Source organism: Buteo buteo, chromosome 16 (assembly GCF_964188355.1).
Source record: "Buteo buteo chromosome 16, bButBut1.hap1.1, whole genome shotgun sequence".
In the NCBI taxonomy this organism is placed as follows: domain Eukaryota; kingdom Metazoa; phylum Chordata; class Aves; order Accipitriformes; family Accipitridae; genus Buteo; species Buteo buteo.
The window spans coordinates 18,485,161-18,511,594 of NC_134186.1; the positions used below are offsets into that span (position 1 = coordinate 18,485,161).

The 26,434-nt window shown below is 43.4% G+C and overlaps 1 protein-coding gene across 2 annotated transcripts in view; it reads right to left on the bottom strand.

Annotated features, from left to right (window-relative positions):
* The window catches only part of SCUBE2 (signal peptide, CUB domain and EGF like domain containing 2), a 46,259-nt gene extending 20,700 nt beyond the window's left edge, over positions 1-25,559 (bottom strand). Inside the window, exons 1-15 of one of the 2 annotated variants that reach the window (XM_075048045.1) lie at positions 25,374-25,559; positions 23,079-23,201; positions 22,509-22,634; positions 19,131-19,265; positions 13,169-13,294; positions 12,658-12,774; positions 11,115-11,204; positions 9,338-9,454; positions 8,222-8,344; positions 6,294-6,410; positions 3,729-3,851; positions 3,114-3,230; positions 2,409-2,495; positions 1,578-1,682; positions 200-355 (exon numbers count right to left, since the gene is read on the bottom strand). In XM_075048045.1, the coding sequence (XP_074904146.1) occupies positions 200-355; positions 1,578-1,682; positions 2,409-2,495; positions 3,114-3,230; positions 3,729-3,851; positions 6,294-6,410; positions 8,222-8,344; positions 9,338-9,454; positions 11,115-11,204; positions 12,658-12,774; positions 13,169-13,294; positions 19,131-19,265; positions 22,509-22,634; positions 23,079-23,201; positions 25,374-25,491 (1,780 nt within the window). In that variant the 5' untranslated portion in view covers positions 25,492-25,559. The remainder of the gene's footprint in view (positions 1-199; positions 356-1,577; positions 1,683-2,408; positions 2,496-3,113; positions 3,231-3,728; positions 3,852-6,293; positions 6,411-8,221; positions 8,345-9,337; positions 9,455-11,114; positions 11,205-12,657; positions 12,775-13,168; positions 13,295-19,130; positions 19,266-22,508; positions 22,635-23,078; positions 23,202-25,373) is intronic. The other variant, XM_075048046.1, reaches the window with a different exon arrangement.
* Positions 25,560-26,434: the final 875 nt, after the last annotated feature.

The following is a 26,434-nucleotide window of genomic DNA, read 5'->3' on the forward strand; positions in this document are numbered from 1 at the left end:
AGACTTTAATCTATGGGCAGTTCTTTGATCTTTGAAACTATCCCCATCCCTCACTCTTTTTGAAGCAGTAAAATTCATTTTCAAAACAGGAGATACTTTTTATTAATATTTTGCATACAGATAGAAGTGAAAAATACAGAAATTAAGGAGCAAACGGCAAGAAGCTTCAAACCGCACCTTGGATTATTTTCCAACCAACCTGTCACCTCCTTTCGGCTTGTTTCAAGCTCAAAGTCCGCAGTGATAAAAATTTCTCTAGCCGCAGTCAGTCTACTGAGGACTCCATGAACTTTCTTGCCAGAGCTGCATGTTAGGTTTACATAGTGGAAGCTCTCCTTTACTGAATTATGTCTCTCTGTATGAACAAAATTAAAGGAAGCAAAAGCTTGGCCAGCTACGTTATTGAACATTCACTAGTGCTCAGCACATAATGTTGTCATGAAGAGTTAAAGGGGAGCAAACGATCAACTCCACATGCCAGTAAACAAACAGTTTGGCCAGTTTCTCAACTGGTACACCCTCACATAGAATCACGACTCCAGTGCACCTACAGATGTACTGCTGGGCTGAGACTGCAGCACTGCAGAGGTCTGAGGCGTGATTCCCTGGGAGGAGGAGAGCTTGGCTGCAGTGCTCAGCCCACTTCCCCTGGGTTTTGCCAGCAGGTTCTAACGAACTGCCTTCGCACTAGGCAAAGCATCTTAAAACCACGACACTGCCTGCATCAGGCAGGCTACTCCAGGGAAAAAATTTTGCACTCATATGAAGCATGTGAAAAATATGTTAGCTTATAATGGTGTTTAAATTAAGTAGTGGCTGTGTACACAGGACATTTGGAGACCATCTTCAAGGTTTCAATGAGGAAATAAGATTTACTTAAAGAAAACACCCAGAATAAGCTTTGGTTCTGGAGTATATAACTCTTCACTGAGCATCTAGTGCAGTTTCTCACTGTTACTCTTCTAAGGACAAACTGACATGCTGATTTATCATTGTGACTTCTTCCCCCAGCTCCTGTTTTGGGTTTTTTTTGGTTGCTTGGGTGTTTTTTTTAAATGTACTCCTCCTCATTTTCTGCCTTGGAACAGATGGAAGAGCTAACCTCACTGTGTCCATCTGGGGCTGCTGAAGTACAAAAGGAAGACAAGAGAAAAGTGAAATAACCCTTTCACAATAGAGTCTGCATAAAAGGCCAGGAGATTCTTCACTGAGGCATCAGACAGTAAGGAGCAGGTGAGAAAGGAAAGAACAGAGAGAAGGGATAGAGAGAAGGGAAAGGAAGAAATCAAAAGAATGAAAAGAATGGTTGATTTCCCTGAGAATTTATTGGCAGTGGTACAAACAAAAAAGGAGAAGGGCTTTCCTAGCAAGACTGTAAGGTTGCCACAGGGAAGTCCTGTGACCTGAAATAACTATGGCAAGAATCATGGCTGGGAAGGAGTGTGATGCATGATGTCAATGAAGAGCAGAAAGTTTGCAGTCCTCTATGCTTTGCTTATGATGTACTCCATATCTGGGAAGCACTTAACCCCTGAGCTATGGCTCTAACCTGCTTACCTGCATTTTTATATTCATACCTGGCATCATCTGTTCCAGACTTTCTTGAAACATCTCAGTCTTTTTCAAACTACATTTTCTTTCATTTAATTTAAAGGTTACGCTTATCTTGATGGCTGAAGTATCTTCAGGAAGAAACAATGACATGTTATTTTAAAAAACAAACATAAAATTTAGATAAGCCTAACGTCACAGCATAACGATGACATCAAAAAATATGCTGATATAAAGTGAAAAAACAGTCATCACAGACAACCTAAAGGGATGTCAGCTTCCTCTTGCTGTGAAGCTGGTTCACAACTGGAATTGGAACAAAGTGTGATAGAATTTATTTAAAAAAAAAAAAAAAAGATGATGATTATGATGTTCAAGTCTAGATCTGCTATTGGGTAAATGAAACAAAGGTCAGCTGAAATCAAAGGAGATACTGCAAACCAGTTCAGAAAGTAGTTTATGTCTATATAAAATAGCACCTCTTATCTGTTTAGCTTTAAATGCTTTCTAAACTTTACTGTCCAACAGCTCAACCTAAACATACTGTGTGTTGCCACCAATGTCCAGTTTTAACGTCTAAAAAGAGGCATGACACTCCTGGCATAGCTATTTATTTCACTACTGATCTTTTTCTCTTTCCTTATTTTTAAGTCTTAGTTTGAGCGATGCTGATGAAGCAGTACAAGGGGAATTTCCTGTTGTAATCACAAACTGCAATCATGAGGAAGAGGAAGAAAAAACAGAGGGAGTAAAATGGAGAGGGAAAATAGAAAGTCAACAGAAACACCCTTATTTCACAGTTTTCTATTAAAAGAAATCAGTCGGTCAAATCATGCAACAGTAAATCTAGTGATTACCCAGCCAGGTGGATGCATTTGTATTTTGCTGTTTTTTCTTAGGCTGAGATGACCTGCCACAGGTGAGGGTGTAGGCATCTTGTGTTCCTAACAGACAGACCATACAGACAGACAGTAAAGACACAGGCACTGTGCACAGACTGAAGACTCCTGTAGTATAAAAGACATTTTTAATTTGTTGATCGCCATCATCATCTTCACCTTTTTCAACAATGTTGTGCATAAAATACTCCACATTAGAGCTTGTCTCTTCCTAAGCAATTTAAAGGGTTCAGGAAGAAAAACAGCATCTGTCCCATAAGCACCAGCCGAGTCTGCATGCTGTGTCCTGTGGGGTGGAGGGGCTGTGTGGGCAAAATCTCAGACCCCACGCAGGGCTGGAATGCCTTCACCCCATTCAGCAGCGGCTCTCAGGGCCAATTAAGGAATGGCCCAGGGAGCACAGAGAATTCTGCCCTGTCCTCCCCAGCTTCAAAAAGACAGTTGTCATGAGAAGGGAATCCGAGGGTAGAGTGGTTATAAAAGACAAGGAAAGGGGGGCTTTCTTGGGACACTGGCAGGAATATAGCCCTTTATTTTCTATAGTGAAAAAGGAAAAGTCCCTGTTGATTGTCTACTTCTTGGGGCTTCCATGAGAGTTAGAAGGTTCACTACTCTTACACTCTCCGCAGAATCACATGCTTGTTTTTGTTGGTTTTGACTTACCAAAAAATATCTGGACATCCGAAGAGCAGCTTAAGAAGCATCTATCACTCCCACCACTCTTAATGCAGTGCAGCAATACCTTGGGTGACATATTATCAGGCAAGGGACCCTTTGTCTCTAAATAGGATAAAACAAATACTCACAGCAGTAAAAGATCTACATACACCCTACTAACAAATCAGCATGCAGCTGCTTTTGTAAGCTGGTACCTGAGAGCACCCATGCAATTAATGTGCTGTTTAGACAGAAAATCAAAGCAAAATAAAATCACTGGAAGATCACACCACTTAAGTAATTTCCTTTCAGGTAAAGCTATCATCAGCAAAACTTCTCATGCAGAGAAACAAAAGGAAACAGAAGAATGAGCTAGATAAAAGCACAGGAAAGAAAGCATCAAAATCCCTCAAAGTATCTCCTGTTTTGGGGGTTGGGTTTTTTGCTGGTTTTTACCAGTTTCAACATCAGTACCATCATGCCTCAATAAAAAGTAAAGCGGAATACCTGGAACGATGACTCATACCACTTTACTGGACAGATCAAGATTTTCAGATTTGACTATAATCACAAGGCCATCAGACACATCAGGAGTAGAAATGTATTTACTGGGCACCTTACCAACACAATCCTTTTTATTCCAGTGTAATTTGTAGTTAGAGTGACACAGGCATTCATAGTCTCCCAGTGTGTTCACACACAGTTGTTGGCAACCACCATTGTTGACGCTACATTCATTAATATCTATAGAGGAAAGGTAAAAATACTTTTTAAAAGTTACTCTTGCCAAAGTTCTGTACTCTAACTCCACTAGGTAAATATGTAAACAAATACTGCTTAGTAGGGTTTGGAAAAGATTTTAGGAATGCTCTCTGGAAACCCACCTTGAATCAGTTTTGTCTTCAGGGAAATCCTTTGATAAATGTCAAAATTGATCAAATGTTGTCAGAGGGGAGATGTTAGGTATGTCCTTAAACCACATAATTGAAAAAATATCCAGCCTCGGCAATATGATAATGAATTAACTCAAAGAAAAGGAGACCAAATCAAGTCTGCATTGCACTGTGTCTGGTTAATTAATATTTCTAATTTGGAATAAAGACAGACAACATGAACAGGATTCATACTGATCAATCCTCCAAGTGCTCAGACAGATAAAACTGCTGTGGAACACTATTTGACTCTATGTGGGCAAATAACACCATTGTATCACCAATGTCCCTTTTGGCCAATTATCCAATTGCAGGGTCTTGCCCTACCCAATAAATGCCAATAGGAGGAGAAACTACAGACAACACAACATACTGCCTTTGGCGCAAACTTGCATGCAGATGCAGAATATACCATTCACCAGTGGTGTATCGCAGGGGTCAATAGCGGGGCCAGTACTATTTATCCTCTTCATTAAACCTGGATGATGGGACAAGAGTTCACCCTCAGCAAGTTCGCAGAAGATACAAAACTGGGAGGAGTAGCTGATGCACCAGATGGTTGTGCCACTATTCAGAAGGACCTTGACTGGCTGGAGCAATGGGCCGACAGGAATCTCATGAATTTCAACAAAGAGAAATGCAAAGTTCTATGTCTCTGCTTCTCAGATCCACCTTGATGACTGCTTCACTTGTGTCCAGTAGCTTTATGGCAATTACACATAAACCTAGAAAGCTGTTATCAAGAAATCGCTTGCAAGTCCCAGAAAGTTTGTGCAACTAAGGGTAGCCACTTCTATGTACTTTTCTCAATGGTAATAACAAGTTCGTGTCACCACTTTCCCCAGACATTTGTTCCCTCCTCTAGACAGGTAACAATTTGGTAGAAAACACTGTGAAACAGATTACAAAACCCAGCTGATTTCAGGGGAAAAACATGCTACTAACAGAACTGAGACAGCAGGGGTAGGAATAAGCAGCAGAGGAATAATGGAGAAAGAAGGGAACACCTTAAATTGGTACTGCTGCCTAAGATACAACAAAATCAGTCCAAATCTTTTGTTTTCATTGACCTTTTGTTAGGATGCGGCATGCAATGGCAACCTATTATCTCCAGCACTTATTGACTTCTTCCATATCGGTCAGAAGGTGTATACTCAGTATCCCTACCAGCTTTGACACAGTCTGTGATTGCCAGTAAATGAAGGATTTACTATGGTACAAGGATTAATATCTTCTGCACAGGTGTATGTTATGAAGAGGCCAATTAGCAGCCAACAGTAAAATTACAGTTCCGTTCCATCATTAGTGGCCAAGAGAAATAGAACTAATGCAGAGGAATTCATGAGAACAGACTTATTTTAGCAAGTAGAGCAGTGTTACTCCCCATTCAGACAGGTTTCCCTGTTCATCAGAATAAAACACAGTGATGCTGTAGCTCTGTAATCTTTGCAGACTTTCTAGAGGCAGAGGTTAGAACAGATCAGGCACACAGAGATCTCTGGAATGTTATCTCCAAGCTGAAGTGTGCTCATCCTGCCTCAGAAATAAATAGGTCTTGCTCAGAACTAAGTAAGCATATAGAGTCAGTAAGGTCTTGCCTACAGCTTATATAAAACAGGTTTAATTCCATCAGTGTCCAGTTATTCATGTTTCCTCGTGTTAATTTGGGGAATTTGTCATAGAAATATTCACACTTGACACACATTAGGTTCTGTAAACATCTTTCTCTCTTTCCTTGAACTTTTCTTATAGGAAAGACATAAAAGTTTTAAGAGCATTAATCTCAGCTAATGTAAATCAGTGGTACTATATCAGCTAAATTACAATCTAGATCACATGAGGATCTGGCATATGCACAAGGGCAACCCGCAAAACCGTATTTCTAGGTCATCCAGAGCTTCCTGTTCTTTAAGTCATATTCCACTGACTTTTCATTGAAGTCAAATGAGACTTCTGCATGTGAAAACTGTATCAAATTATGGCTTTCATACCCAGGTGCAAAACGCATCCGTTTGTTCTAATAGTCACAGGTTCTTTCTAGATGCAGGGCGGGGAAGGGAAAATCTTTTAAGCAAAGACAGAAATGAGCAGGATAAGTTTCTACTTTTGCTGTCTCTCCTTACCATGACAAAGAGTAAAATTTACTCTATGTGCCTACTGCATATACATAGGCTTGTGTCTTGCACAGACACTAATTAGACCTGTGGCAACAGCACTCTCTGAGCATGGCCTGTAGCATCTTTTTATAACTCACCTCCACAATGTGTGAAGCCATAGAGAGCATATCCTTTGTTACAAGTACACTCGAAGGTGCCTGGATGATTGATGCACGTGTGGTCGCATGTCCGTTCAAAAGAGCATTCATCAACGTCTGCAAGTTTTAAAGGGATACATCAGTATCTCTCAGCCTGACAAGGGAGCACTGATGAGCTAACAGAGTTGGACACAGAGACGTGCAGATGTATGTAAACTAAGCAAATTCTTTTAAAGCAAATAATGTAACATAATGAAATGACAACTTTCAAAAGAACAATTAGTTTGCCAAACAAGGTTTTTCTTGGCAAACATGAAAACTGCTGCTACACTTTTAAAACTTATGTTTAAAATAAAGTATTTTTCTTCTACAGGAGAAGACAAAAGCTGACAAAACTCTTATTTCATTAAGAAAAGTCTACATACGGTCTGCAAAAATAGATTTATGAAAGAAAGTATTGCCTTTGTTTTTTCCCCATAAATGAAAGTGAAGGCCACATTTTTAACTCTGTATGAATATGCAGTGCCTGATTTAAGTCTGCTGAAAATCAACATGTTTCAAGATACACCTGAAGACAGATGACTGGAATAATGTGGTGAATTCTTCCACGGATCCACGATACTGTATATTTAGACTTCAATGTCTGTCTCTAAAAGCTGCTGAGATATCTGTTTTCTCGAGTGAAAGTTGTCGTTGGCATTACAATCACTTTGCACACATCTTCTTTGTAAAGCATAGTTAGTATAAGAGCCTAATCATGATCTCAGTGAATTGAATGGTAAAATTCCCATCACTTTCTGAGGCCCTGAATGTTTATTATACCATCAAAAGCACCTAAAACTTCTGCGCTAGTATATTATGCATGCCATGTAAGAATGTTGCAAGATACAAAAAAGTTCACATCAACATCACTGACACATTACATCATTCTCTTTTCTTAGGCTTTGGCATGCTTCAAAATACAACTTCTGAAACAATCTAGGGAAAGTAACAGAAGTGATAGGGACAAAAGGGAGACACAAGTCTTTAAAATACATTCCTAAACAGATTCCATTAAAAAACCCACAAACTATCTTGAAAATCTTATGTTATGTTTTTATAGTATGTTTGTTCCATATAAATAGTTGTCCTTCTTTCTCCAATTTAAAAAGGGTAAGAATGCACCAAAAACCCAAGTGAAAATTATTTTCTGTTGGTCAGTTCAGCTTTCCGAAATTCACTATTAATGTCAGCTGGTTGTCTAGGAAATGGAATTACTCACCTCCCCAGTTGGCTGATTGGCTTTACATTGTTTCATACTGTAGCTTTTCCAAAACCACAGACCATTATGATCTTTACATTTTAATGTATTTAAACAGGATTGCTAACTCTGTATGTACAAACCATTAGAGAAAAGCAAATAATTTTTGTAAATCTCACAGGAGAAATCCATGTAATTCTAAAAATCAAATGCTCTACGATGTTTTAGGGATTAGTGATTCCAGTCTGTCAACAGGCTTATAATTTCATAGATCACGTTATATCTTTTTTTCTTTAAATAATGAAGTCATGGCATCTAAATGTCCCATTAAGAAAAAATAATTTCACTGCAATGGTGAACTAGTCAGTAAAACAGACAGATATTGTCTATTTTTCCCTGTAAAATATTTTAAGATAATTAACAGAAGGGGGGGACACATTATGCTCATAAAGAGCTTTTCAATATGATGCTATCTCTGTCATTTCCAGATGATAGTTCACTGTGCTGTTAAACATACCTCCTGCAATACTACCAAGCCAACTATATTAAGTCAACAGCTGTTTCAGAAAGGAAAAAAACAAAATCGAGGCATGGAAATTATTCTGGAGTCCATTATCACTTCATCATTGTAGTAGATGTCCAAGCCATGCTGATTTGTTCTACTTCTCTGCCTCTCCAGTGCACATACCTTGACAAGACTTCTCATCTGTTAATAATTTAAATCCTTTTCTGCAGCTGCAATCAAAACTGCCAACAGTGTTTTTACAGAAATGATCACAGCCTCCGTTATTGGACTGGCATTCATCAATATCTGTAACAAAAAAGTGCTTCAGCAAATAAATACAGCATATTCAACATACTTCCACTGCCAGATCCAGAAAATAGTCACATCCAATTGGTTAGAGAAGCCCAGAAACAAAATTGAGCAAGAATACTAGAAATTTTAAGGAAGATCAGATCCAGCTCTTAAGAATGATCTGGCCCCCCATGACAGTGTTATTTAACATATTGCTGTCAGTTACATTTGGGTACATGTATTCAAAAAAGACCATTTCCCCAAGTTCTGTTTGGAAACACTTTGACTAAACGCTCTCTTAAGGTTTTAGCTTTTTAAACATTCTCTCCATTTCCTCTTCCTAAGCCCCACAGAAAGCTCAGACAGAGGAGACTTCCTGAGCTACCCTGTCCTTTTCATGCCAATATTAGAATGAGTTCTTTATCTAATATTGACTCAGGCATGGGTATTCCATCATTTTTGCCTAGTAGAACAGTCTTAACATCTAATTACTGGAAAACATATTCTAATATACAACCTAAATGTCCCTTTGCTCCTTTCCAGTACTCTCATTACAGCTGCTTGGACCTGTATAAGTAATTCTACTCACACACACATCCCTGTTTACACACTGGTATTTACTTACAAACTGCTCTAATACCCAGCGGACTGCAGGTAAAATAGCAGACTATCGGACTGTATACCTGTAAGAATCTACATGCCTACCTCTTCCAGTACTGAGCTCTTTACCACAGACCTGTGTTACCTCCTACCAAAGCTCATCTGTGAAAAACGAAGCCATCCTGGCAGGAGGGGTGGAAGTGGTGAGGGGGAAGGCAGAGAAGCAGAGATTCTCTCCACGTGATGCACCTGATGCGATGGAAACTGTGTGTCTGCCCCTGGCTGCAGTCCTTTCTTAGGTCAGATTACACATACTGGCTTTCCTCTGGACACTGAATTACCTTCATTTGGAGATGAATACCTTACATAAGGTGTTGGTACGAACATGTCCACGAGTATAAAATTTACCTTTACATGTTTTCCCATCAAACTGGAGTGTGAATCCAACAGGACAGCTGCAGTGGACTCCAGTCGACGTATCTTTACATGTACGATCACAGCCGCCATTATTAACTGCACACGTTTCTAGCCAACAAGATAAAGCTGAAGTTTGCTTAGGGGTATTATAATGGTAACAAGAAACACCACATGATACAAGGCACGGTTCCAAGCACACTGCTATTCAACCATAGTTGAATTTAGTCTAGTATACATGAGCAACTACTCAACTACTAAATACATGTGTTGGCAAAATCCCTGCCTCAGCTATGTGGAGGTTTTTTGCGGAGACTACAAACTAAAATATTGTCTCTGGATATTCTTGTCCTTAAACACAAATCCCCACTCCTTGGTGATGAATCTGTTCCTGCCAGCCTGTTTCCTTATGCCCACATTCAATCCTGGCTGATCCTCTGACACTTCCCACGAATGCTCAGACACCTGGTTACATTCAGCACTTCTAAACCTGTTTTCTTAAATCCCTCCCCAACACACTTTCACATGCTACCTGTGCTCCCAGTCATGGTGGATTACACCCACACTGAGGGTTCCTTCAGGCTTGTAACCCAGGTGCCACCTCAACCTCATGTTCCCCTAACTTCCCTCCTATGCAAACTATGCCTAAATCTCACCAAACCTTTCTAGCGAATACCCCTAAAATACAGTTCTTCACATCCAACTAAACAGAAATAACTCTTTGGCATTCGTCTTTTAGTCAGTCTAACCACCTCAGTCAGCCTAACAACCTTTTCACTGGCTGGACAAATGCAATTTTATCCAGCACATATTGATTCAGAGAGCTGCTAAGATCATCTTCTGTCTGCTTTTTGAAATCCTCTCTTTCTAGCTCTGTCTCCTAGTTTTCTGCAGCATCAAGCATATGCTACTTTTTCTCAAGTTTTGAGACCTTTACTGGTTTATTCCCTCCCAGTCTTTCATCTCACACTCAATATTGGGAGGCTGTGTCCAACCTCCACGTGAAGACAGAGTGCCTCTTCTTTCCTCCTCTTTCCACAGAAATGTCATTTTTTTAAAAAATGAGGCTATTCATGTAGATGCCTAAATATGGATTCAGGAGCTCAGAGCTAGCCCTATACTTTTGGTAGATCCTTTTCCAGCCTCCATGCTCCATGCCACTTCTGTGGCAAATGCTAATAAACACAGTAAATCACCGCGATACCTGGAGTAAGGGCTTTTGGGAAGTGGACATCCACTGACCCAGCTGCCCTGAGACCACAGTGATGGTTTCTCATGCCAGTGCCTTCCCAGTAGCAACAGACCCTCAGAGGCTGGTATTCTGGGCAAGATGCAAACACCACTAGGAAGAGTAAGATGGCCTTGTAGCCTAACATGTCTTTCCAGATGCAATCCACCACTGGGCCCAATTCTCTTCCATGCAGAAGTATACCTTCAATTGAAGAGAAGCAGGTAAAACACTGCTTCCTCCACAATCGCTTGGCTAGAACTGTAGCATAGAAGGGATTGTACTGCATTCCCATGATGAAATCAAACCATGGAAACATACGCTACTTCAAGGGCAAGTTCCTGACACCTCCTACTGACTGTCATAAACAATGTACATAGTTTCTTATACATTATGGAACAATAGTATTTTCTTAAAAGGGAGTGAAGCATCTCAGGCAGAATTCAGCCCAGAGCTATAATAGTTACAATAAAAAAAAAATAAAATTCTTCAACTTAAAAGGTTTCAGCAAACATCAAAATTATTTTGGATAAGCACTTTTACCCATAAGCAACCGTCGCTTCACCCGCTTGTCCACATCAGCTCCTGCTGTAGTGTTTCCCTCAGAAATTTCAACAGCAGCCTCTTCCCTCTCTGTAAGGAATATGAAAAAAGCAAATGAGTAAATGTGCCCTGACCAGAAGCCTCATCTGATACCTAATTGTCGTGATTTAACCCCAGTCAGCAACTAAGCACCACACAGCCACTCACTCACTCCCCCCGCCCAGTGGGATGGGGGGGGAAATCAGGAAAAGAAGTAAAACTCATGGGTTGAGATACGAACGGTTTAATAGAACAGAAAAGAAGCAACTAATAAAGATAACGATAACACTAATAAAATGACAAGAGTAATGATAAAAGGATTGGAATGTACAAATGATGCGCAGTGCAATTGCTCACCACCTGACAATTGACACCCAGTTAGTCCCCAAGTGGCAATCCCCCTGCCTCCACTCCCCCCAGTTTATATACTGCATGTGACGTCACACGGTACGGAATACCCCTTTGGCCAGTTTGGGTCAGCTGCCCTGGCTGTGTCCCATCCCGACTTCTTGTGCCCCTCCAGCTTTCTCGCTGGCTGGGCTTGAGAAGCTGAAAAATCCTTGACTTTAGACTAAACACTACTTAGCAACAACTGCAAACATCAGTGTTATCAACATTCTTCTCATACTGAACTCAAAACATAGCACTGCACCAGCTACTAGGAAGACGATTAACTCTATCCCAGCTGAAACCAGGACACCAGTATGTACGCACATGCAAACAGCTGGATTGCATGCTGAATTATCAGAGACAGTTGCAACTGACTAGGCAGAAATAATTTTTTTTTAAAAGAAGTAATAACGAAAATCATGAAGACTCTTCAGTCAAAACCCTGAGAATACTTTGCTTTTGTTGCTTCCTTTGTTTGCTTCAGTTTTCTTAACAAAACAGAAGATGTGCTATGGATGTAGTGAACAGAAGCAAGATAAAAGAACTAATTGAACTGTCATGAATTGTTCTGTTAAAAGCACACTGTTATCATCTATCATGGACTAATACAAGGACCAGCCAGTTATGCCTAAGCATTTGAGTTCAATCAACAGACAACAAACTCTTCCAGTCTCTGTAAATCTTGAGTGCTTTCTTTACTGGGTAAGTGCCTTGCAAAAATTGTACTTTAATTGAATTCAGAGTTCTGGTTTTAACAGACATACTGCTTTATGTCTGTTTTTAACAGTTACACTCTGGCTCATGCTATACAAGAAACTGAACCTAAAATATCCTAGAGGGCAGGGAATCTTCTGTGGTTAGTGACGGCCTTGTGCTTCAGCGGGACCAGTGATAATTACAGGCTGCAGTAGCATTAGGTAGCTACTTATATAGGGAAGCGTCAAGTTGCCTGGACCCAACCAACTCACGCACTAGCAGGTTTCTTAGTTTTGCATTCCTTGACATTTTCTAGCCATACTATTATGAGGAGCATTAATCATGCACACACAGCAATGCCACACCACTCTGGAGCTAGTCATCAACAGAAAACTACTTCCCTCCACTGTATACTGACCCAGGCAGGTTTTTCCATCCACATGCATGATGTACTTGGGGTGACATCCACAAATAGGCCCATTATCAGCATCATCACATGTATGTTGACAGCCACCATTTCCATGATTACATGTTACTAGGAAGAAAATACTGGTTACATCTCACAAGTACTTCGAGCCTCTTTGAAAGACAGTGTGCAATTTTGACTCCATTTGACCATCCAGTACAACCTTCCTAACACGCCCCTTTCCTGAAGAATTTTGTGAGACTGAAACCCTGCAGAGCTCTCTTGTGGAGCTGAACTTTCCATTATGAATGATGGCACGACTCCCAAACTACAGATACTGCAGCAACCAATAGACTGGTGTGATAGTGTCCAGCAAAGCCACTGATTCCAGTTTAATTCAAATGCACACAAGTTAGGCGTGTCATCCCAGTTTAGCTATAACATACCAAATCCCATATCACTGCAAACAGAACACTATTTGTTCACTTTGGGAAACCATAAGCATATGCAGAATGTTGCATACAAATGCAGCTCCTCTGGTTCTTGGACAGTTCAAATCCTGGTCGGCATTCACAGGCAACTCCTCCTTTGGGCGTTTCTCTGCAGATGTGGGCACAGCCATGATCTTTATTCATGCAGCTCATGCCTTCTGCAAAACAGGACAAGTGCAAGAGCATCAGCATCCTCAGCGTCTCTGTGTGCAGGCAACAGTCAAATAAAGTCAGTTCAATACACACAGAGACAACAGCCTGCTACTTCTGGGAAGACTCTATACAGTATTAGGACAAGAAGTATAAGCTTACAGACAGGAAAGGCAGAAAGTCCAATCCTGCAAAGTCAATGGCCCCAAGGTGTCTCCATCTATGATCTTTTCTGTGCTCATGTTCTTTGACTGCAAGATCAAAAAGCAGTGTCCCTAGATTTGTACAGCATGTGCATTCTCACCCAATGCTCTCACTTTATACCAGTGTTTATAAAACCTCCTCATTTCTTTTACGAAAATTGCAAGGTGGCTGACACCTGGCAAGATCAAAGCCTAAAATGAAGTTCTTATTTCTCTGCTTAAAAGAGCAGCCACCAGACACAGGAATGCCTAGGCTGACAGTCACAAAAGTCATCCCTATTTCAATTACTGGCCTACAAAGCCTATTCCCAAAGTCATAACCCACCTCAGTGACCAAGTAGTGACCAGGCAGACATGCAGATTGTATGCATGCTGTATGCCAATTCTCTTTTTTTGTTAACCATTTTGTTTTCTTTTTTTTTTTCTGATTTCAGGAAATACCTGCCAAAACAACCCCACTGGGGATTATCACAGAGTTCTGTATTTCTACACACCTTCCCAGCGGGACAGAATTTAGTGCCAGTGCCTGCTTTAACCAAATGAAAAAGCAATGTGACACTAGCAATGTGACTTTCTTCCTTTTGGTGCCCCTCCTAGAAACATCCTGTCATTTTTGTCTCTGACAGTTACAAGCTGTTCATGCACTAGCACTCAATGACTGCCAGAGTGTCTTGTCTGGCCTTTGCAAAAAGTTCAAGTCAATTAAACAGGGAGGAATTGTTCCTAGAATTATTGTAAAAACTTCTTGCACCTTGCCCCATGGTTCAGCTAAATCAATGCCTTTTCCATTGGCAAGACAGTGACGCAATTTGTACACACACAACTTAAAACTACACAGCAGCTGGCTGAGTTATCAAATGGGATGATTAGACCAAATTAAAAGAATAGTCTTTCTTCTAACATTACACCACAGATTTTTGCTGAAGTCTTATACAGAGCTATAAAATGGGGAGAGAAGACAAATGAATGCTCTCCTCAGGTATACAGAGAATGCACCTTTGCCATCAAATTCTCTGCCTTGGTGCATTTGGCTTTTCTAAGATATGTTACACCAAAATGCTCTTTCTTCTTGGTGAGAACACTTCATTTGAGAAGAGCAAGTGGAGCATACTTTGGCTGCAAGGTCTTATCCCACATTACCTGAAGTGAACTTCTACTGAGTTGAGCAGATGGACAATCAGAGAATGAAAAGGGTGACCATGCTGCTAGAAACAGATTGTGTGAACAATTCCACACCCTATATATTTTTTTAAACTTACACAGCCCTTTTTGCAGCCTTATTACTAACTAAAACAAAAACACTGTATTGGCAAGCAGAGGTCAGCTCGTCCCCATTATTCCACTATACTTCAGTTAGGTCCTTGCTCTGCACACGACTATTCTCGCCATCTGAAGCACAAGCTACGGTACCCTTTCTCTATCAAGAGAGCTTTAAGCAACAAAAGAATGGATATTACAGAGCCTAGATTATTCTGCTCTACTGACTTTTTGATTCCTTTCCCACAGTGAGGACTCTGTAGAAGTCTAACAAGACAATGACACTTCAAATCCAGCAGCACACAGACACAGCCCAAGGAGCCCCCATGAAAGCTGTCATCCATTATTGTGCTGTCAGTCAAGGAAAGAAACAACCTATGAGGCCACAAATTAGCCTCATTAACTCTTGTGGTTTTGTGACTTTTCTGTTCTTAAGCATGCAATATGATTTGGTCTGTTAGCTCAGAGGTGTTAGAAGGCATTAAGAGAATTAGCAGCTTAGTTTCTTAACAAAGTTATTCTTTTGTCTCTATTGAGCTACCAAGGGGAAACTGTTCAAGCAAGTACTTTGGTAAAGTTCACTGACATCAGACAAATGGTTTAAATGCTCAGTTTGGGATTGCTCTGTTCTAAGAGAGCAGAATTCAATCAGGTCTCCACAGTAAGCTAAAACTGCACTTCCCAAAGCAGGGCACATTTTAATAACAAAGTACCCATTGTGTAACAAGGTACATGACCAAACCCACCAAAATCTAGCTGACCCAAGAGCCAGCATTTCATAGAAGATACATACATCCACATATTCTAGCATTTACTGTGAGGCTGCTGCTTGTTTCCAAAGGTGGTAGAAGATTTCTACTCAGCCCCATTTTATAAGGTTGTATTAAAGACATGTCTGTAAAACCATAAATGCTGTATGACTGCAAACTCCTTCATGGACACAAAGTCTCCCAAGTCACACTGTTCCAGAGCTGTTGCGATGGCAGATTGTGGTCGAGAACCAAACCCCAAACAAATATTGGTCAAATCCCACCACATGCTTCCCAGACGCGCAATTTCTCTTGCAGGAGACCCTGCCTTACTGGCACACAAGTGTCTTGGGATGGATGAGTCTCTTGATGGCCACACTCACAGCCAAGACTGCTGAATCCAGTGCCTGCCTGGCCTAGTGGACCCCAAGCCAGATGAGTCCTTTCTGATGACTGGACCTTCCTGAAGCTACCCAGCAAACTTCAATGAGATCTGAGCACTCTTGCCACTGGCAAGATACGGGCAAAAAGCCAGCATGCTATTTCCCTACCAGGTCACGTTAAATTAATCTCTTGCATATATGATCTGTGTTTAAATCTTTGTCTTTTTTTTACACAGAACATGAGGGACATCAACACCAACCTGCTAAGAACATTAAGGCTCCATTTAAGGCACATTCAAATGGGTGCTCAGTAGGATGGAGGCAGAGGATGCAATTGTACAAAGAACTACTAGAGATTCTCAGAGGCACCCTCTAATAGCCAAATGGTGAGGAGCATCAGCACAACAAGCAGAACAGGACAGGACATCCCAGGAACGCCTTAGTCTTTTTACATGCTTCCTACATCCTTGTGTTAAGGCAGCTTTTCCCAAAAAGCTTTCTAGTTATCACTGTTCTCCACAGTCAGAAGGACTCTAAGAGCAACAGCTGAGATGGTCCCCTGTGTACGAGCTCTCAGTCCACACAGTGATTTCAGATGTGGCTTTCATCTTGCGGGTCCAATTCACTCCCATTGATTCAGCCCAACCAGTAGATAGCTGTGACTGTGAAACACCACAAGGGAGAGTAGCAAGATTTGTTATCCATAGCAATGGCAACCACAAGATGTACTACATATTTACTCATGAAAAACTCTGGTTTCCTTCAAATTTTTGTATTCTCTAATATGAAACAAGTTAAACACAGAAATAAGCTACCTGTGCATAGCTGCCTTGCCAGCTGCTGTAACAGCCTTCCAAAGTAAATCCATTCTCCCACATATAGATGAAGAAGAGCTCATTCAGAGCAGACAGCCAGGGAAAAAAACTGGATTGTGCACAACTTCCCAAGACACTTGAGTTCCTGTAGTTTAAGCAGGGGCTAGGCAGAACCATCAAGCCACTCGGAGCACCCCTGTGCTTCAGACCAACACAGTCACATCAGATGAAAAATCAACTTCAATTATCAAACTCTCCCCTAACAGCTGCCTGACCTTGAGTCCCATGTCACAGTAGGTGACAGGGAACCCAGAGGATAATTGCAGGTAAACTTGGAAGGGCAGATGACTCTTCAGCTCCCCTGTTACACTGGTCATCAGGAGGAATACAACAGCCCCAAGCCTCTCTATTTCTCCTTTCTCAACTTCAGTTCACTCTTTTTCTGTGTATGTAAAAGCCAGTATTGCAGACCACTAGGAAGGTCTCTCAAGCATTAATGTATGCACTCTCTTAGCTGGGCTGGGAGTCAGGGAAAGAAATACTCCCTTGTATTACAGATAAGCAGCAAAACTGAATAGACGGTCTAGGCAGTAGGTGCCAAATGCTGTTTCAATCAATGCTGCAAGGTCTCAAAAGAGAACTAATAAAGTATATACACTGAGAGATGCATACATAAGGCAGAAAATAGAAGACCTAGTGATGAACAGAAAAGCTGAGAACAAAGTGAGGGGAAAGATAAAGCAATGAGATTTGGCTTACAACAGACCTGCCCACCCAAGGGAAAACGAAAAGAAAAAAAAAAAAAAGTGGGGAATCCCATGGAGCACTTCTTCACAGTAATGGGGGGAGGCAGGAGGGAAAGAGTCACAGCATGATAACCTGAAAAAATGGCTTTTAAAGAAAACAAAACAAACACTTCTGTATTTTAGTATGAAGAAAAAAAGCATTTCAGGCAAAACCAGTAAGGGGTTTTTTTTTCTTAAGACTGGTTTCCATAAAAATACTTTTTTATTTAGTAGTTTTTAGGAAAGAATGCATCTTTTTTTTCCTCTTGCTTTTCTTTTTCAATGAAAAAAAGAAGACTACATTAAGTGGAAATTCAGTATTATGGAAAAAAGGCCTTTTTTTGCCAAAAGGTTAAAAGAAACTAACTGTGTCTTAAAAAATAAGAGAACAGAGGTAGAATTCCAAACGTACAATTTTGGGAACAAATATTAATGACAGGAAATGCTGCTGCTGTTAGTTCAGGAGAGTAGAAGGTACTCAAGTAGCAGCAAGGAAGAATAAAAAGATTTGGAAGTTTTTCCTCCCTTGGCATCGGCCAAGACAAGGAGCTCCAGCAACTGATTTTCATCCTTGGATTCATCATCCACGCACACACACAAACGCACATCACTGCCTGCAAGGCAACATGAAGGGAAATGCCTTGCCCCACTGCTGCAGCCTTCCCGCTTGTCCCCACTCCCGGCTCAGCTCCCGCAGTGGCAAGCTGAGCAGTGGCCTGAGATATCACCACGCATCAGCAGACCCCCGTGAGACCAAGCCCAGTACCAGAGAAGCTGAGAATACAAATTCTTAATTCAAACAGAAGATCAATTCAGCTACATCAGATGACAGCCACCTCAGTGCACTCATCTGTGGATGGCCATATATGTCTATAAATGTTGATCTCTTCACTATGGGGATTTTTAAAGTGAGATTTGTTTATTCATGCTCAGATTCCTCTTATAGTCATGCCAATGATAAGCCATAGATTAAAGAAAGCTTTGCAGCTTTAAATACTACTTAGTAAGATATTCATTGTACAGTTCAATGGACAACTCCCTGATCTGAGCAACCACTTTAAAGTATTCCCTAAGGGCACCCAAAATAATTTTGTTCAATCCGATGTCTAATTGGACACCCAAGACTCTCTGATCTCTCAAAGGTCGCTTCATAAAGGTTTCACTCAAAACAAAGAATGTGATTTTAATACCTTTGGGGCTGACATACAATAAATCTCTTAGCTGAAACCTAAACACTGTACAGGGAATCTAAAAGGTACCCAAAGGTAATGCAGGTATTGCCTTGTAACTAAAGCCAATGGAAATGGCTGGAACTCACTGCCCTTCAATTTGTTGCCGATTCCTGGATCAGGACACAGCTTAGCTGCACAACAGAGCATAAAGAACCCTGGGAGTACAGCAGTACAGCTTTTAACAAGCACAACACTGCAGAGATACTGGCGGGATCAAAGGGGCAGAAGGGATGTAAAGAGTCTTCAAAGTCACTTAGAAGATTCTGACACACGGTTCCTTTTAAAACGAGTGAGGACTTCAAGACCCTTCACAGCTTTGAAAAACTCAACCTAAAAATACTTTTGAAGCTGCTTTAGAGATTTTGCAGTTAGCTTCCGTCAAAACCTCCTGCTTGGTGCCTGGAGGGAAGCAGCCAGTACCTTCTGAGCGGTGGATGCACGTATGCTGGTTATCACTTAGAAAGAACCCTTCCTTACAGCGACATTCATAGCTCCCCACAGTGTTGACACAAACATGCTGGCAACCACCGTTGTTGAACATGCATTCATCTGTATCTGAAAGAGAGAGAGAGGGAGAGGAGGAAAGAGAGATATCAGCTTTGTACTAACACCAATACGTTCATATTGGCAGCAGCCACTCAATATGCGGTACAGACGTCCATCTACTTGGCATGTAACCATCCAGGCAGCTTAGACGCACCAGGCTAGCCTGTTGTTGTTGTTGTTATTGTGCCGTCGCCCTGGGGAAAGTATGTTTTTGCTGCTGCTCTTACCCTGTTCACAGGTTGCCCAATCAGTCACAAGAAATGCTGGCCAACTCACCAGAGTTACTGGTTACAGCTAAGGCAGAGTAGCCTTGGTGGAGCCAGAAGCAGGGCTCCACACTCCACCTCTGTGAACGTACTCTGCCTCGCAGTGCAGCTGGAGAGTACTACCACTCAGCAGCCTAGCACGTTTACATTTAGCTTGAGCATCCATACATGGCGCTCTCTTGCTCAGTGGGATGCAACTTTGGCTCCAAACCCATCCAAGCTACAAATAGTGTTTTTCCAGAAAGCTCCCCATTCTGAAGCAAAGGTGGAACAAGAAAAATACAAACCTCAAAATAAATGTAGCTTAAAACCTATCCCCTGCTCCTTACTTTCACTCGAGCTAGAATTCACACATTACATTTGATCTGGTCATCACCACTTACCATCAAGGCTGCTGCTGTGTCACCTGACTGCAGTCAAGGACAAGAGCAGAATTTCTGGAAATACTTTCAATGTTGATTTTGCAATATTCAGAGCTTTAACAATACCAGAGAACATAGAAAGGCTCTACTTGCAAGATAACCAAGAGAAACAAAGAGTAGAAAAACTTCAGCTAAGCCTCTGAACAACAGGATGCTCATCCCAACCTCCAATTCTCTGCAATTTTACCCCTTAATAAGCACAGGTTTTTGTAACCACTTCCAGCAAAGAATTTTCCTCCCCTAATTTTCAGAAACGCCAGTTTGAACAGGAAGTAAAAAATGCTCAGTCCCTTAAAAAGCAGGACAAAATGTTGCTGAGGCAAAGCACTGGTCTAATTTGCAAATTCATATGGAACATCACGTTTGCTCCCCGTTCTGTTCATTGTTCCTGTGCTAATAGTACAGTGTTTTTAAATTAACATTGTAGCATTTCTGGCATAAAACAGCTGTCTTCTAAAAAAAGGAAAAAGAGAAAGGCTTTTAGTAAGAAGCATAACACAGTATTACAACAGACTTAATTTCTACTGAAGGCAATGAGTAAGCCAATTGGATGCAAAAGAATGTGACCTGCTGTAGCAAAAAGAGCGGCTGACATATCTCCATCACAGAGAAGCTGAGTATTTTAGAGTTCTACAGTGATGTGAATGTACAAACAATCATGAATAAACAGCCACCATGAGTCTTTAGTACTACAGATTTGAACTCCAGCAGATGTTTCTGTCTTACAGACCTTGGAAAGCTTTCAAAAAAATCATCTCTTTCCAACAAGTAATTGTCTATTTGGCTTAAACCCAGGCACACAGCCGAGATCTTCAAAAACAAGGGTGAGAGGAGGGCAACCCTGGCGTGAACAAAGTAAACAAACAGATTAAGAGAAGATGTGATCCAATTTGCTGCATGCCAAAATATTTATTTAACGTTTACATCACATCTCAAAATTGGCAGGTCAGGGGTAAAAACTTCATTGTATGTCAATGACATTTTATTTTATTTTAAAAAATCTGTCATGCAATACTGAGCAGCTTCCCAGTAACACAGCACGTGGTAAATTTTGGTCTAAGTTATGTCTAGGTCTTACCGATCACAAACAAGTCAGCTGAAGTATGCTCTAGAGGGGCTACTGGATGCAAAGAGAATACACCCTTTGGTGGCATTGTAAGAGGCAATGCGTTCGTTCACATTCAGCCCTTCATGGTAACCTCGACTGAACTCCACTGTGATTACACAAATGTACTAGAGAAAAATAAGATGGCCTTCCTATTATTTTAAAGCATCAGCAGATATTTTGCTTCCCTCTCTACTTTCTTGAGTGAAATACTTGGAACTTAGTGACGTCATCTTCTCGTCCACTTACACTGTAGTAAAGTTAATCTGTGGGCAGCACCAGGCTCCCAACAAGTAAAACCCAACACAATTCCACGGGAGACTCCAGAGCTTTTCTGATTTGTCCCAGCAGAAGATACAGCCTAGGGGTGGTCTGATCCCCCACCTGATATGCCATACGCCAGTGGGAAATACCCCTGGCCAAGCTAACTACAATCTTAAAATTATGCTGTGAGAGCAAGTTTCCCTCTGACTGACATGGGCATGGAAGCCTGCCCAGGCACATCCACACTCAGTGCAGCAGAAGAGAAAAACTGAGCCATCTCTAAAAAAGTAAATGGGGCAGGTACCACAGCGCAGGGCAGAGCCATCCAGGGTACTCAGCGTGGGTCCTGGAAGCAGGACAGCTTCATCACCGTGAAGCTCTGTCCCAGGGAAATAACACTGGCAACATACCACCAGGCTGGCAACTCATGCACTTCTGTACACTGCTGCACCGTGTGCTGAAGAATACTATCACAGTAAAACCACAGGGTCTCATTACCCATTTTTAAAGGTTTTCACCTGCTGGTGCACAAAAAGCAGGAAACTACCAAGGTCTTAAATAAAGAAAAAGAGGGTGAGAGAGCGTGTGTGGATGCAGGCTCAGGGGACCGTTGCCAGGATTGAACATGTTTCCAGAGTTGCATACTTTGCTTAGCACGAACCATCCAGGGAAACGCCAAGCATTTGGTTTAGTCCCTCTGTGCTTCAATGGCCTCTTATCATATACAGCTACTGCACACTCCTAACTGTCCTTTCCGAACAGCTTGCAGGTCAGGAAGTACTCAGACACAGCAAGAGTGAGAATCCCACACATTAGAGATGTATGAGAGGAAAGATTTCTAAGCCTGGAAACACACCTGAGAACTGATCCTAAACTAACTTGGGAACAGAAAAGACTAGGATAGCACGTGTTCTTTTACATAAACTCATTTAGCGTAACAATAGATGGCACTTCACATATTTTAACCCAAAGCACTTAACTTAGAAATGTAGCACAATTATCCTCCGCATCTACAGAGGAGGAAAGAGCCACGCTGGGATGGTGCATCAGTACCTGGTAATCCTTAGTCCCATAGATAACATTCTTCTCTAGCTGAGCTGATTCAGCCCAATAGATCGCCATGCATTTCCCCGGGATGCAGTTAAAGGGTTATGTTAGCATCACCACTCACAACGTTCATGAACACTCTTCTTACCCAGGCAGTTGTGGCCATCATGAGCCAACATAAAGCCGTCGTAGCAAGTGCAGCGGTAATTTCCTGGAATGTTGAAACACTCGTGGACGCAGCCTCCATTGAAGTCATTATCACATTCATCAATGTCTAAGGAATAAAGCGAAAGTCAATATGACGGATGCTTGCTTGGGTGTTATAGACAGTTAGAGATGCGACTGTGTAAATGTGACCAGCAACTGCTGTCCGAAATCATCGTTGTCTTGCAAATTGACTACTTAACACATTATTTGTTGAATGTTTCTAAAGGGTGACAAAATGCCCCGAAATTCCCATGCAGCTTTACCTTATAGTTTTTAAGGCTGCTGGATAAACAACAAACTAATTATTAAACCAAGTGATATTAGTAGGTGAAGAGCCATGCAATCTGTTTGCCTTTGATTTTGTAAACAAAGAGTAAATCAGGTGAAGAAACAACGACTATTTTGATTTAAAATCATCCTCCATATTTTAAGTAATTATTTTTAACGGCTCTGTCTTCTTAGAAATACTTCATGCTGACACAGGCAGAGCATAGTGCTTCCATCACTTTACCTTCACATTTCTTCCCTTCGCCAGTGTAACCCACTTTGCACGTGCACTTGTACAGCTTTGGGGTGTTTTGACAAATAGCATCTGGGTGGCAGTCATCGAGCCCCAGGGCGCATTCATCCACATCTGTGAAAAGACAAGATTCAGAAGGGACATCAGCAGGTGGAGAACAGGGCACGTCTCCTGTACACATCACTGATGAGATGATGTAAGGCTGAATGCCTGTCTGTGGTGCATGTTACATGTATTTGAGAGTCAGGACAGAAACATGCAGAGACCACATCTGAACTTAAATTTGTATAATGCTCTACCTGCATATAGATGTATTTGTATGCAATTCAGATACGCTTGTGTTAAGCTTCTGTACCCACTTATAAATACATCCAAAAAAATCCATTATGGGCTAGATGCTCCGTGAGATTTAGCTGACAGTTTTACAGACGTTCATTAGAGGCTGTTAATCTTTCTGCTTAACAAAAAACAACTATTGAAAGAGTTCTTGGTGACATTCATGACATCACCCTCAGGAGGCCAAATGATTTTTAAACTAACAAGGGCAGTTTACAGAAATGTACTTCCAAAGTCACCACCAACGCATTCAAAGACACACTTACCATTGAACAGATGTATAATTTATAAATAATGCCAATTTTTTTAACACAAGAATAGTATCTGGTGAGCAGCATTGCCAAATCACCTGGCCAGACATCACAAAGCACAGCATACTGAAGCAAAATATCCAGGTGGAAACTTCAGATCAGAGGAAATGAGGAGAAAGGGAAACACCAACAGGAGGAAGTCCTGGAGATGAAGCGTAGACAGAAGAAGAGGAAGAAAAGTTATGGGCAGCAGAAGAAGTTTTTCATACAGCAGAAGAAAATTCAAACACAGAAACAGGAAGATTTCTAGCAACTGGCTAAAAGGAAGAGTTGCAGAAGCAGCACCCCACATAGGTATAAGAAGTGACTGCTAAAATAACAGGATGAATTGCAGGACTATCAGTAGAAGGTGACTACTTAAATAGTCAGCCACTTTTCATAGTGGGGATCACTGTCTAACAGGGAATTTCAGCCAGCACCACTCCCATTTACAATTATAGCATTCATCTCTTTTTCCCTTTTTTTTTTTTTCCCCCCAATCACAAAATATGCCTGGAGGTACTGCAGCAGTTACCAGCTTCAGAAAGTATTCATGTAGTTTTAACTCCTAATGGTGTCTGGCAGTGGGGAAACAAGGCGAAGAGCCAGCGCTCCAGCAGCAGTACTCTCCCGGCTCTCAGGTGCACACAGAACTGGTGACAGCGATGGGCTGCTCAGGTACTACCTCCAGCAAGCAAGGGGAAGGTGGAAAACGGCCGGGGAGAGCGGCAGAATCTGCTTCCTCTCCAAGCAGAAAAGTCAAGCCATTAAAAAACAGCGGAAGCAGCGGACTGAGGGAGCGAGTCACGCAAGGTGGAGTGCAGGGAATTGCTGAGGGGCTTCCAGCGAGCGGGATTCAGGTAGACGGGGTGCGAGGGGAAGGAGAGACAGCGGGCAGAAAGTGCGTGCCCCCCGCACGGCGAGCTCTGGCCTTGCCCACCCGGGCCAGGGAGGTGATGGGGGGACGCCTGCCCCGGCAAGGTGGGTGCCAGAAGATGCGAACCGAGGAGGGGGCTTCTTTCACGGCTACAGCGCACGGGGACGTCAACTAGATCTCACGGCAGCGGCAAAACGTCCCTTCTGCTGGTTTGTTTTTACGCCAGTCCTCCGTGGCCCGCAGCACGCAGGGCGGAACGGCAGCAAAAACCCCCAGCGTGAACGCGCAGAGAAGCGCGGAAAAGAGGGCTAGGAAAAAAATCGCTAAGCTCGGGGAGCAAGAATTCCTCGCGTGGTGACAGTAGCCCGAGCTGAGGAGAGACCCCGGCGGAGGGGGGCTGCGAGCAAACATCGCAGCCTTAAACTTGGCAGCCAGGCGGGCGCGGAGGAGGCTGCAGAAGAGCGACCGGGCTTATTCCTCGGCCACCAACGGCAGACGAAGCCGCGACAGGCGCAGAGTTTGCTCCCCCGCTCCTTCGGCAGAGGCGAGACGTTCACCGGGCGCCCTGCCCCTCGGGGTCAGCCCCGCTGCCGGGCGAGACCGCCTGGACGCCGGCCCGTGGAACTCGCCGCCGCCGCCCCGCTCCGGTCCCGGTCCCGGTCCCCCGCACCTCCCCTTCCCTTCGCCACCCCCCGACCCCGCCGCCAGCCCCGGCCGGCCGCCCCGCGGGACGAGCCGCTGTCCAGGGCTGAAGGCGAGCCGGCGGCGCGGCGCGGCACTCACCGGGCAGGGCCAGGGGCAGGGGCAGGGCGGCGGGGGCGCCCGGCGCGGGCAGCAGCAGGAGCAGCAGCGGCAGCGCCCGGGCCCCCGCCGCGCCGCGGCGGCGGCCGCCGGACCCCATCGATGGCGCTGAGGCGGCGGCGGCGGCGGCTGCTGCTGCGCTGCTGCTGCTGCTGCCGCCGCCGGGCGGGAGGAGGCGGCGGCGGCGGCGGCGGAGGAGGAGGAGGAGGGAGGAGGCGTCTGCGGGCGGGCGGCCCGCCTCGCACCGGCGGCGGGGGCTGGGCGGGCCTCCCCCCCTGCCCTCCCCGCTGCCCCCCGCGGGCCGCCCGGCGGCACCCGCAGGCGGCGAGAGCGCACACACAGACACGCAGCCAGACACGCACACCCGCGAACCGCCCCGTCCCACGTGGAAAGCCTCCAGGGACCGCGCCAGCGCACCCACCCGCGGCACCGGCGGTCCAGCACCTGCACGGCACCCCAAACACAGGTGTCCCGCGGAGCCGGCGCTTCCTGCAGGTACAGAAAATACCTCACACGCAGAGGGCGGCGGCCCCCGGCGAGCGTATTTGAACCGGTGCTCGCCTTGCTGGAGCGGCCCACGGAACGGCCGCTTTCCAGCGGAGACAAGCCCGAGCAAAGACCCCCTGCGCCTGCATCCCCTCACAGCCCAGGTACAAACCCGCGCCAGCCTCGCTCGCGTTCCTTCAAAACTACAGCACCACCCTTTCCACCGAGTAATCGCACCCGGCCGCGGCGCGTGAAGTCCCCGTCCGAAGGCCGTGCCAGGACCCCCACACCACGCACCACCAGCCCCAGCCCACCTCCTTTCCCAGCCAGGGATTTCTCACAGCTGTCCTCCCTTTGGCAGGTAAAAGCGGCCCAGCCGTTATTCGCTGGAATTAGAATCTCCTAAATGCTGTTTGACCTTTCAGGGTGCAAGCGAAAGCGGGCTCTATTCTTTTCCACCCCTCCCTCCCATCGCCATTTCGCTGCCTTTTCTCTTCTGTTTTGTTCTGCGAGAAATACCAAGCTACTGCTAGTTGTAAGGGTGGTTTATACACATT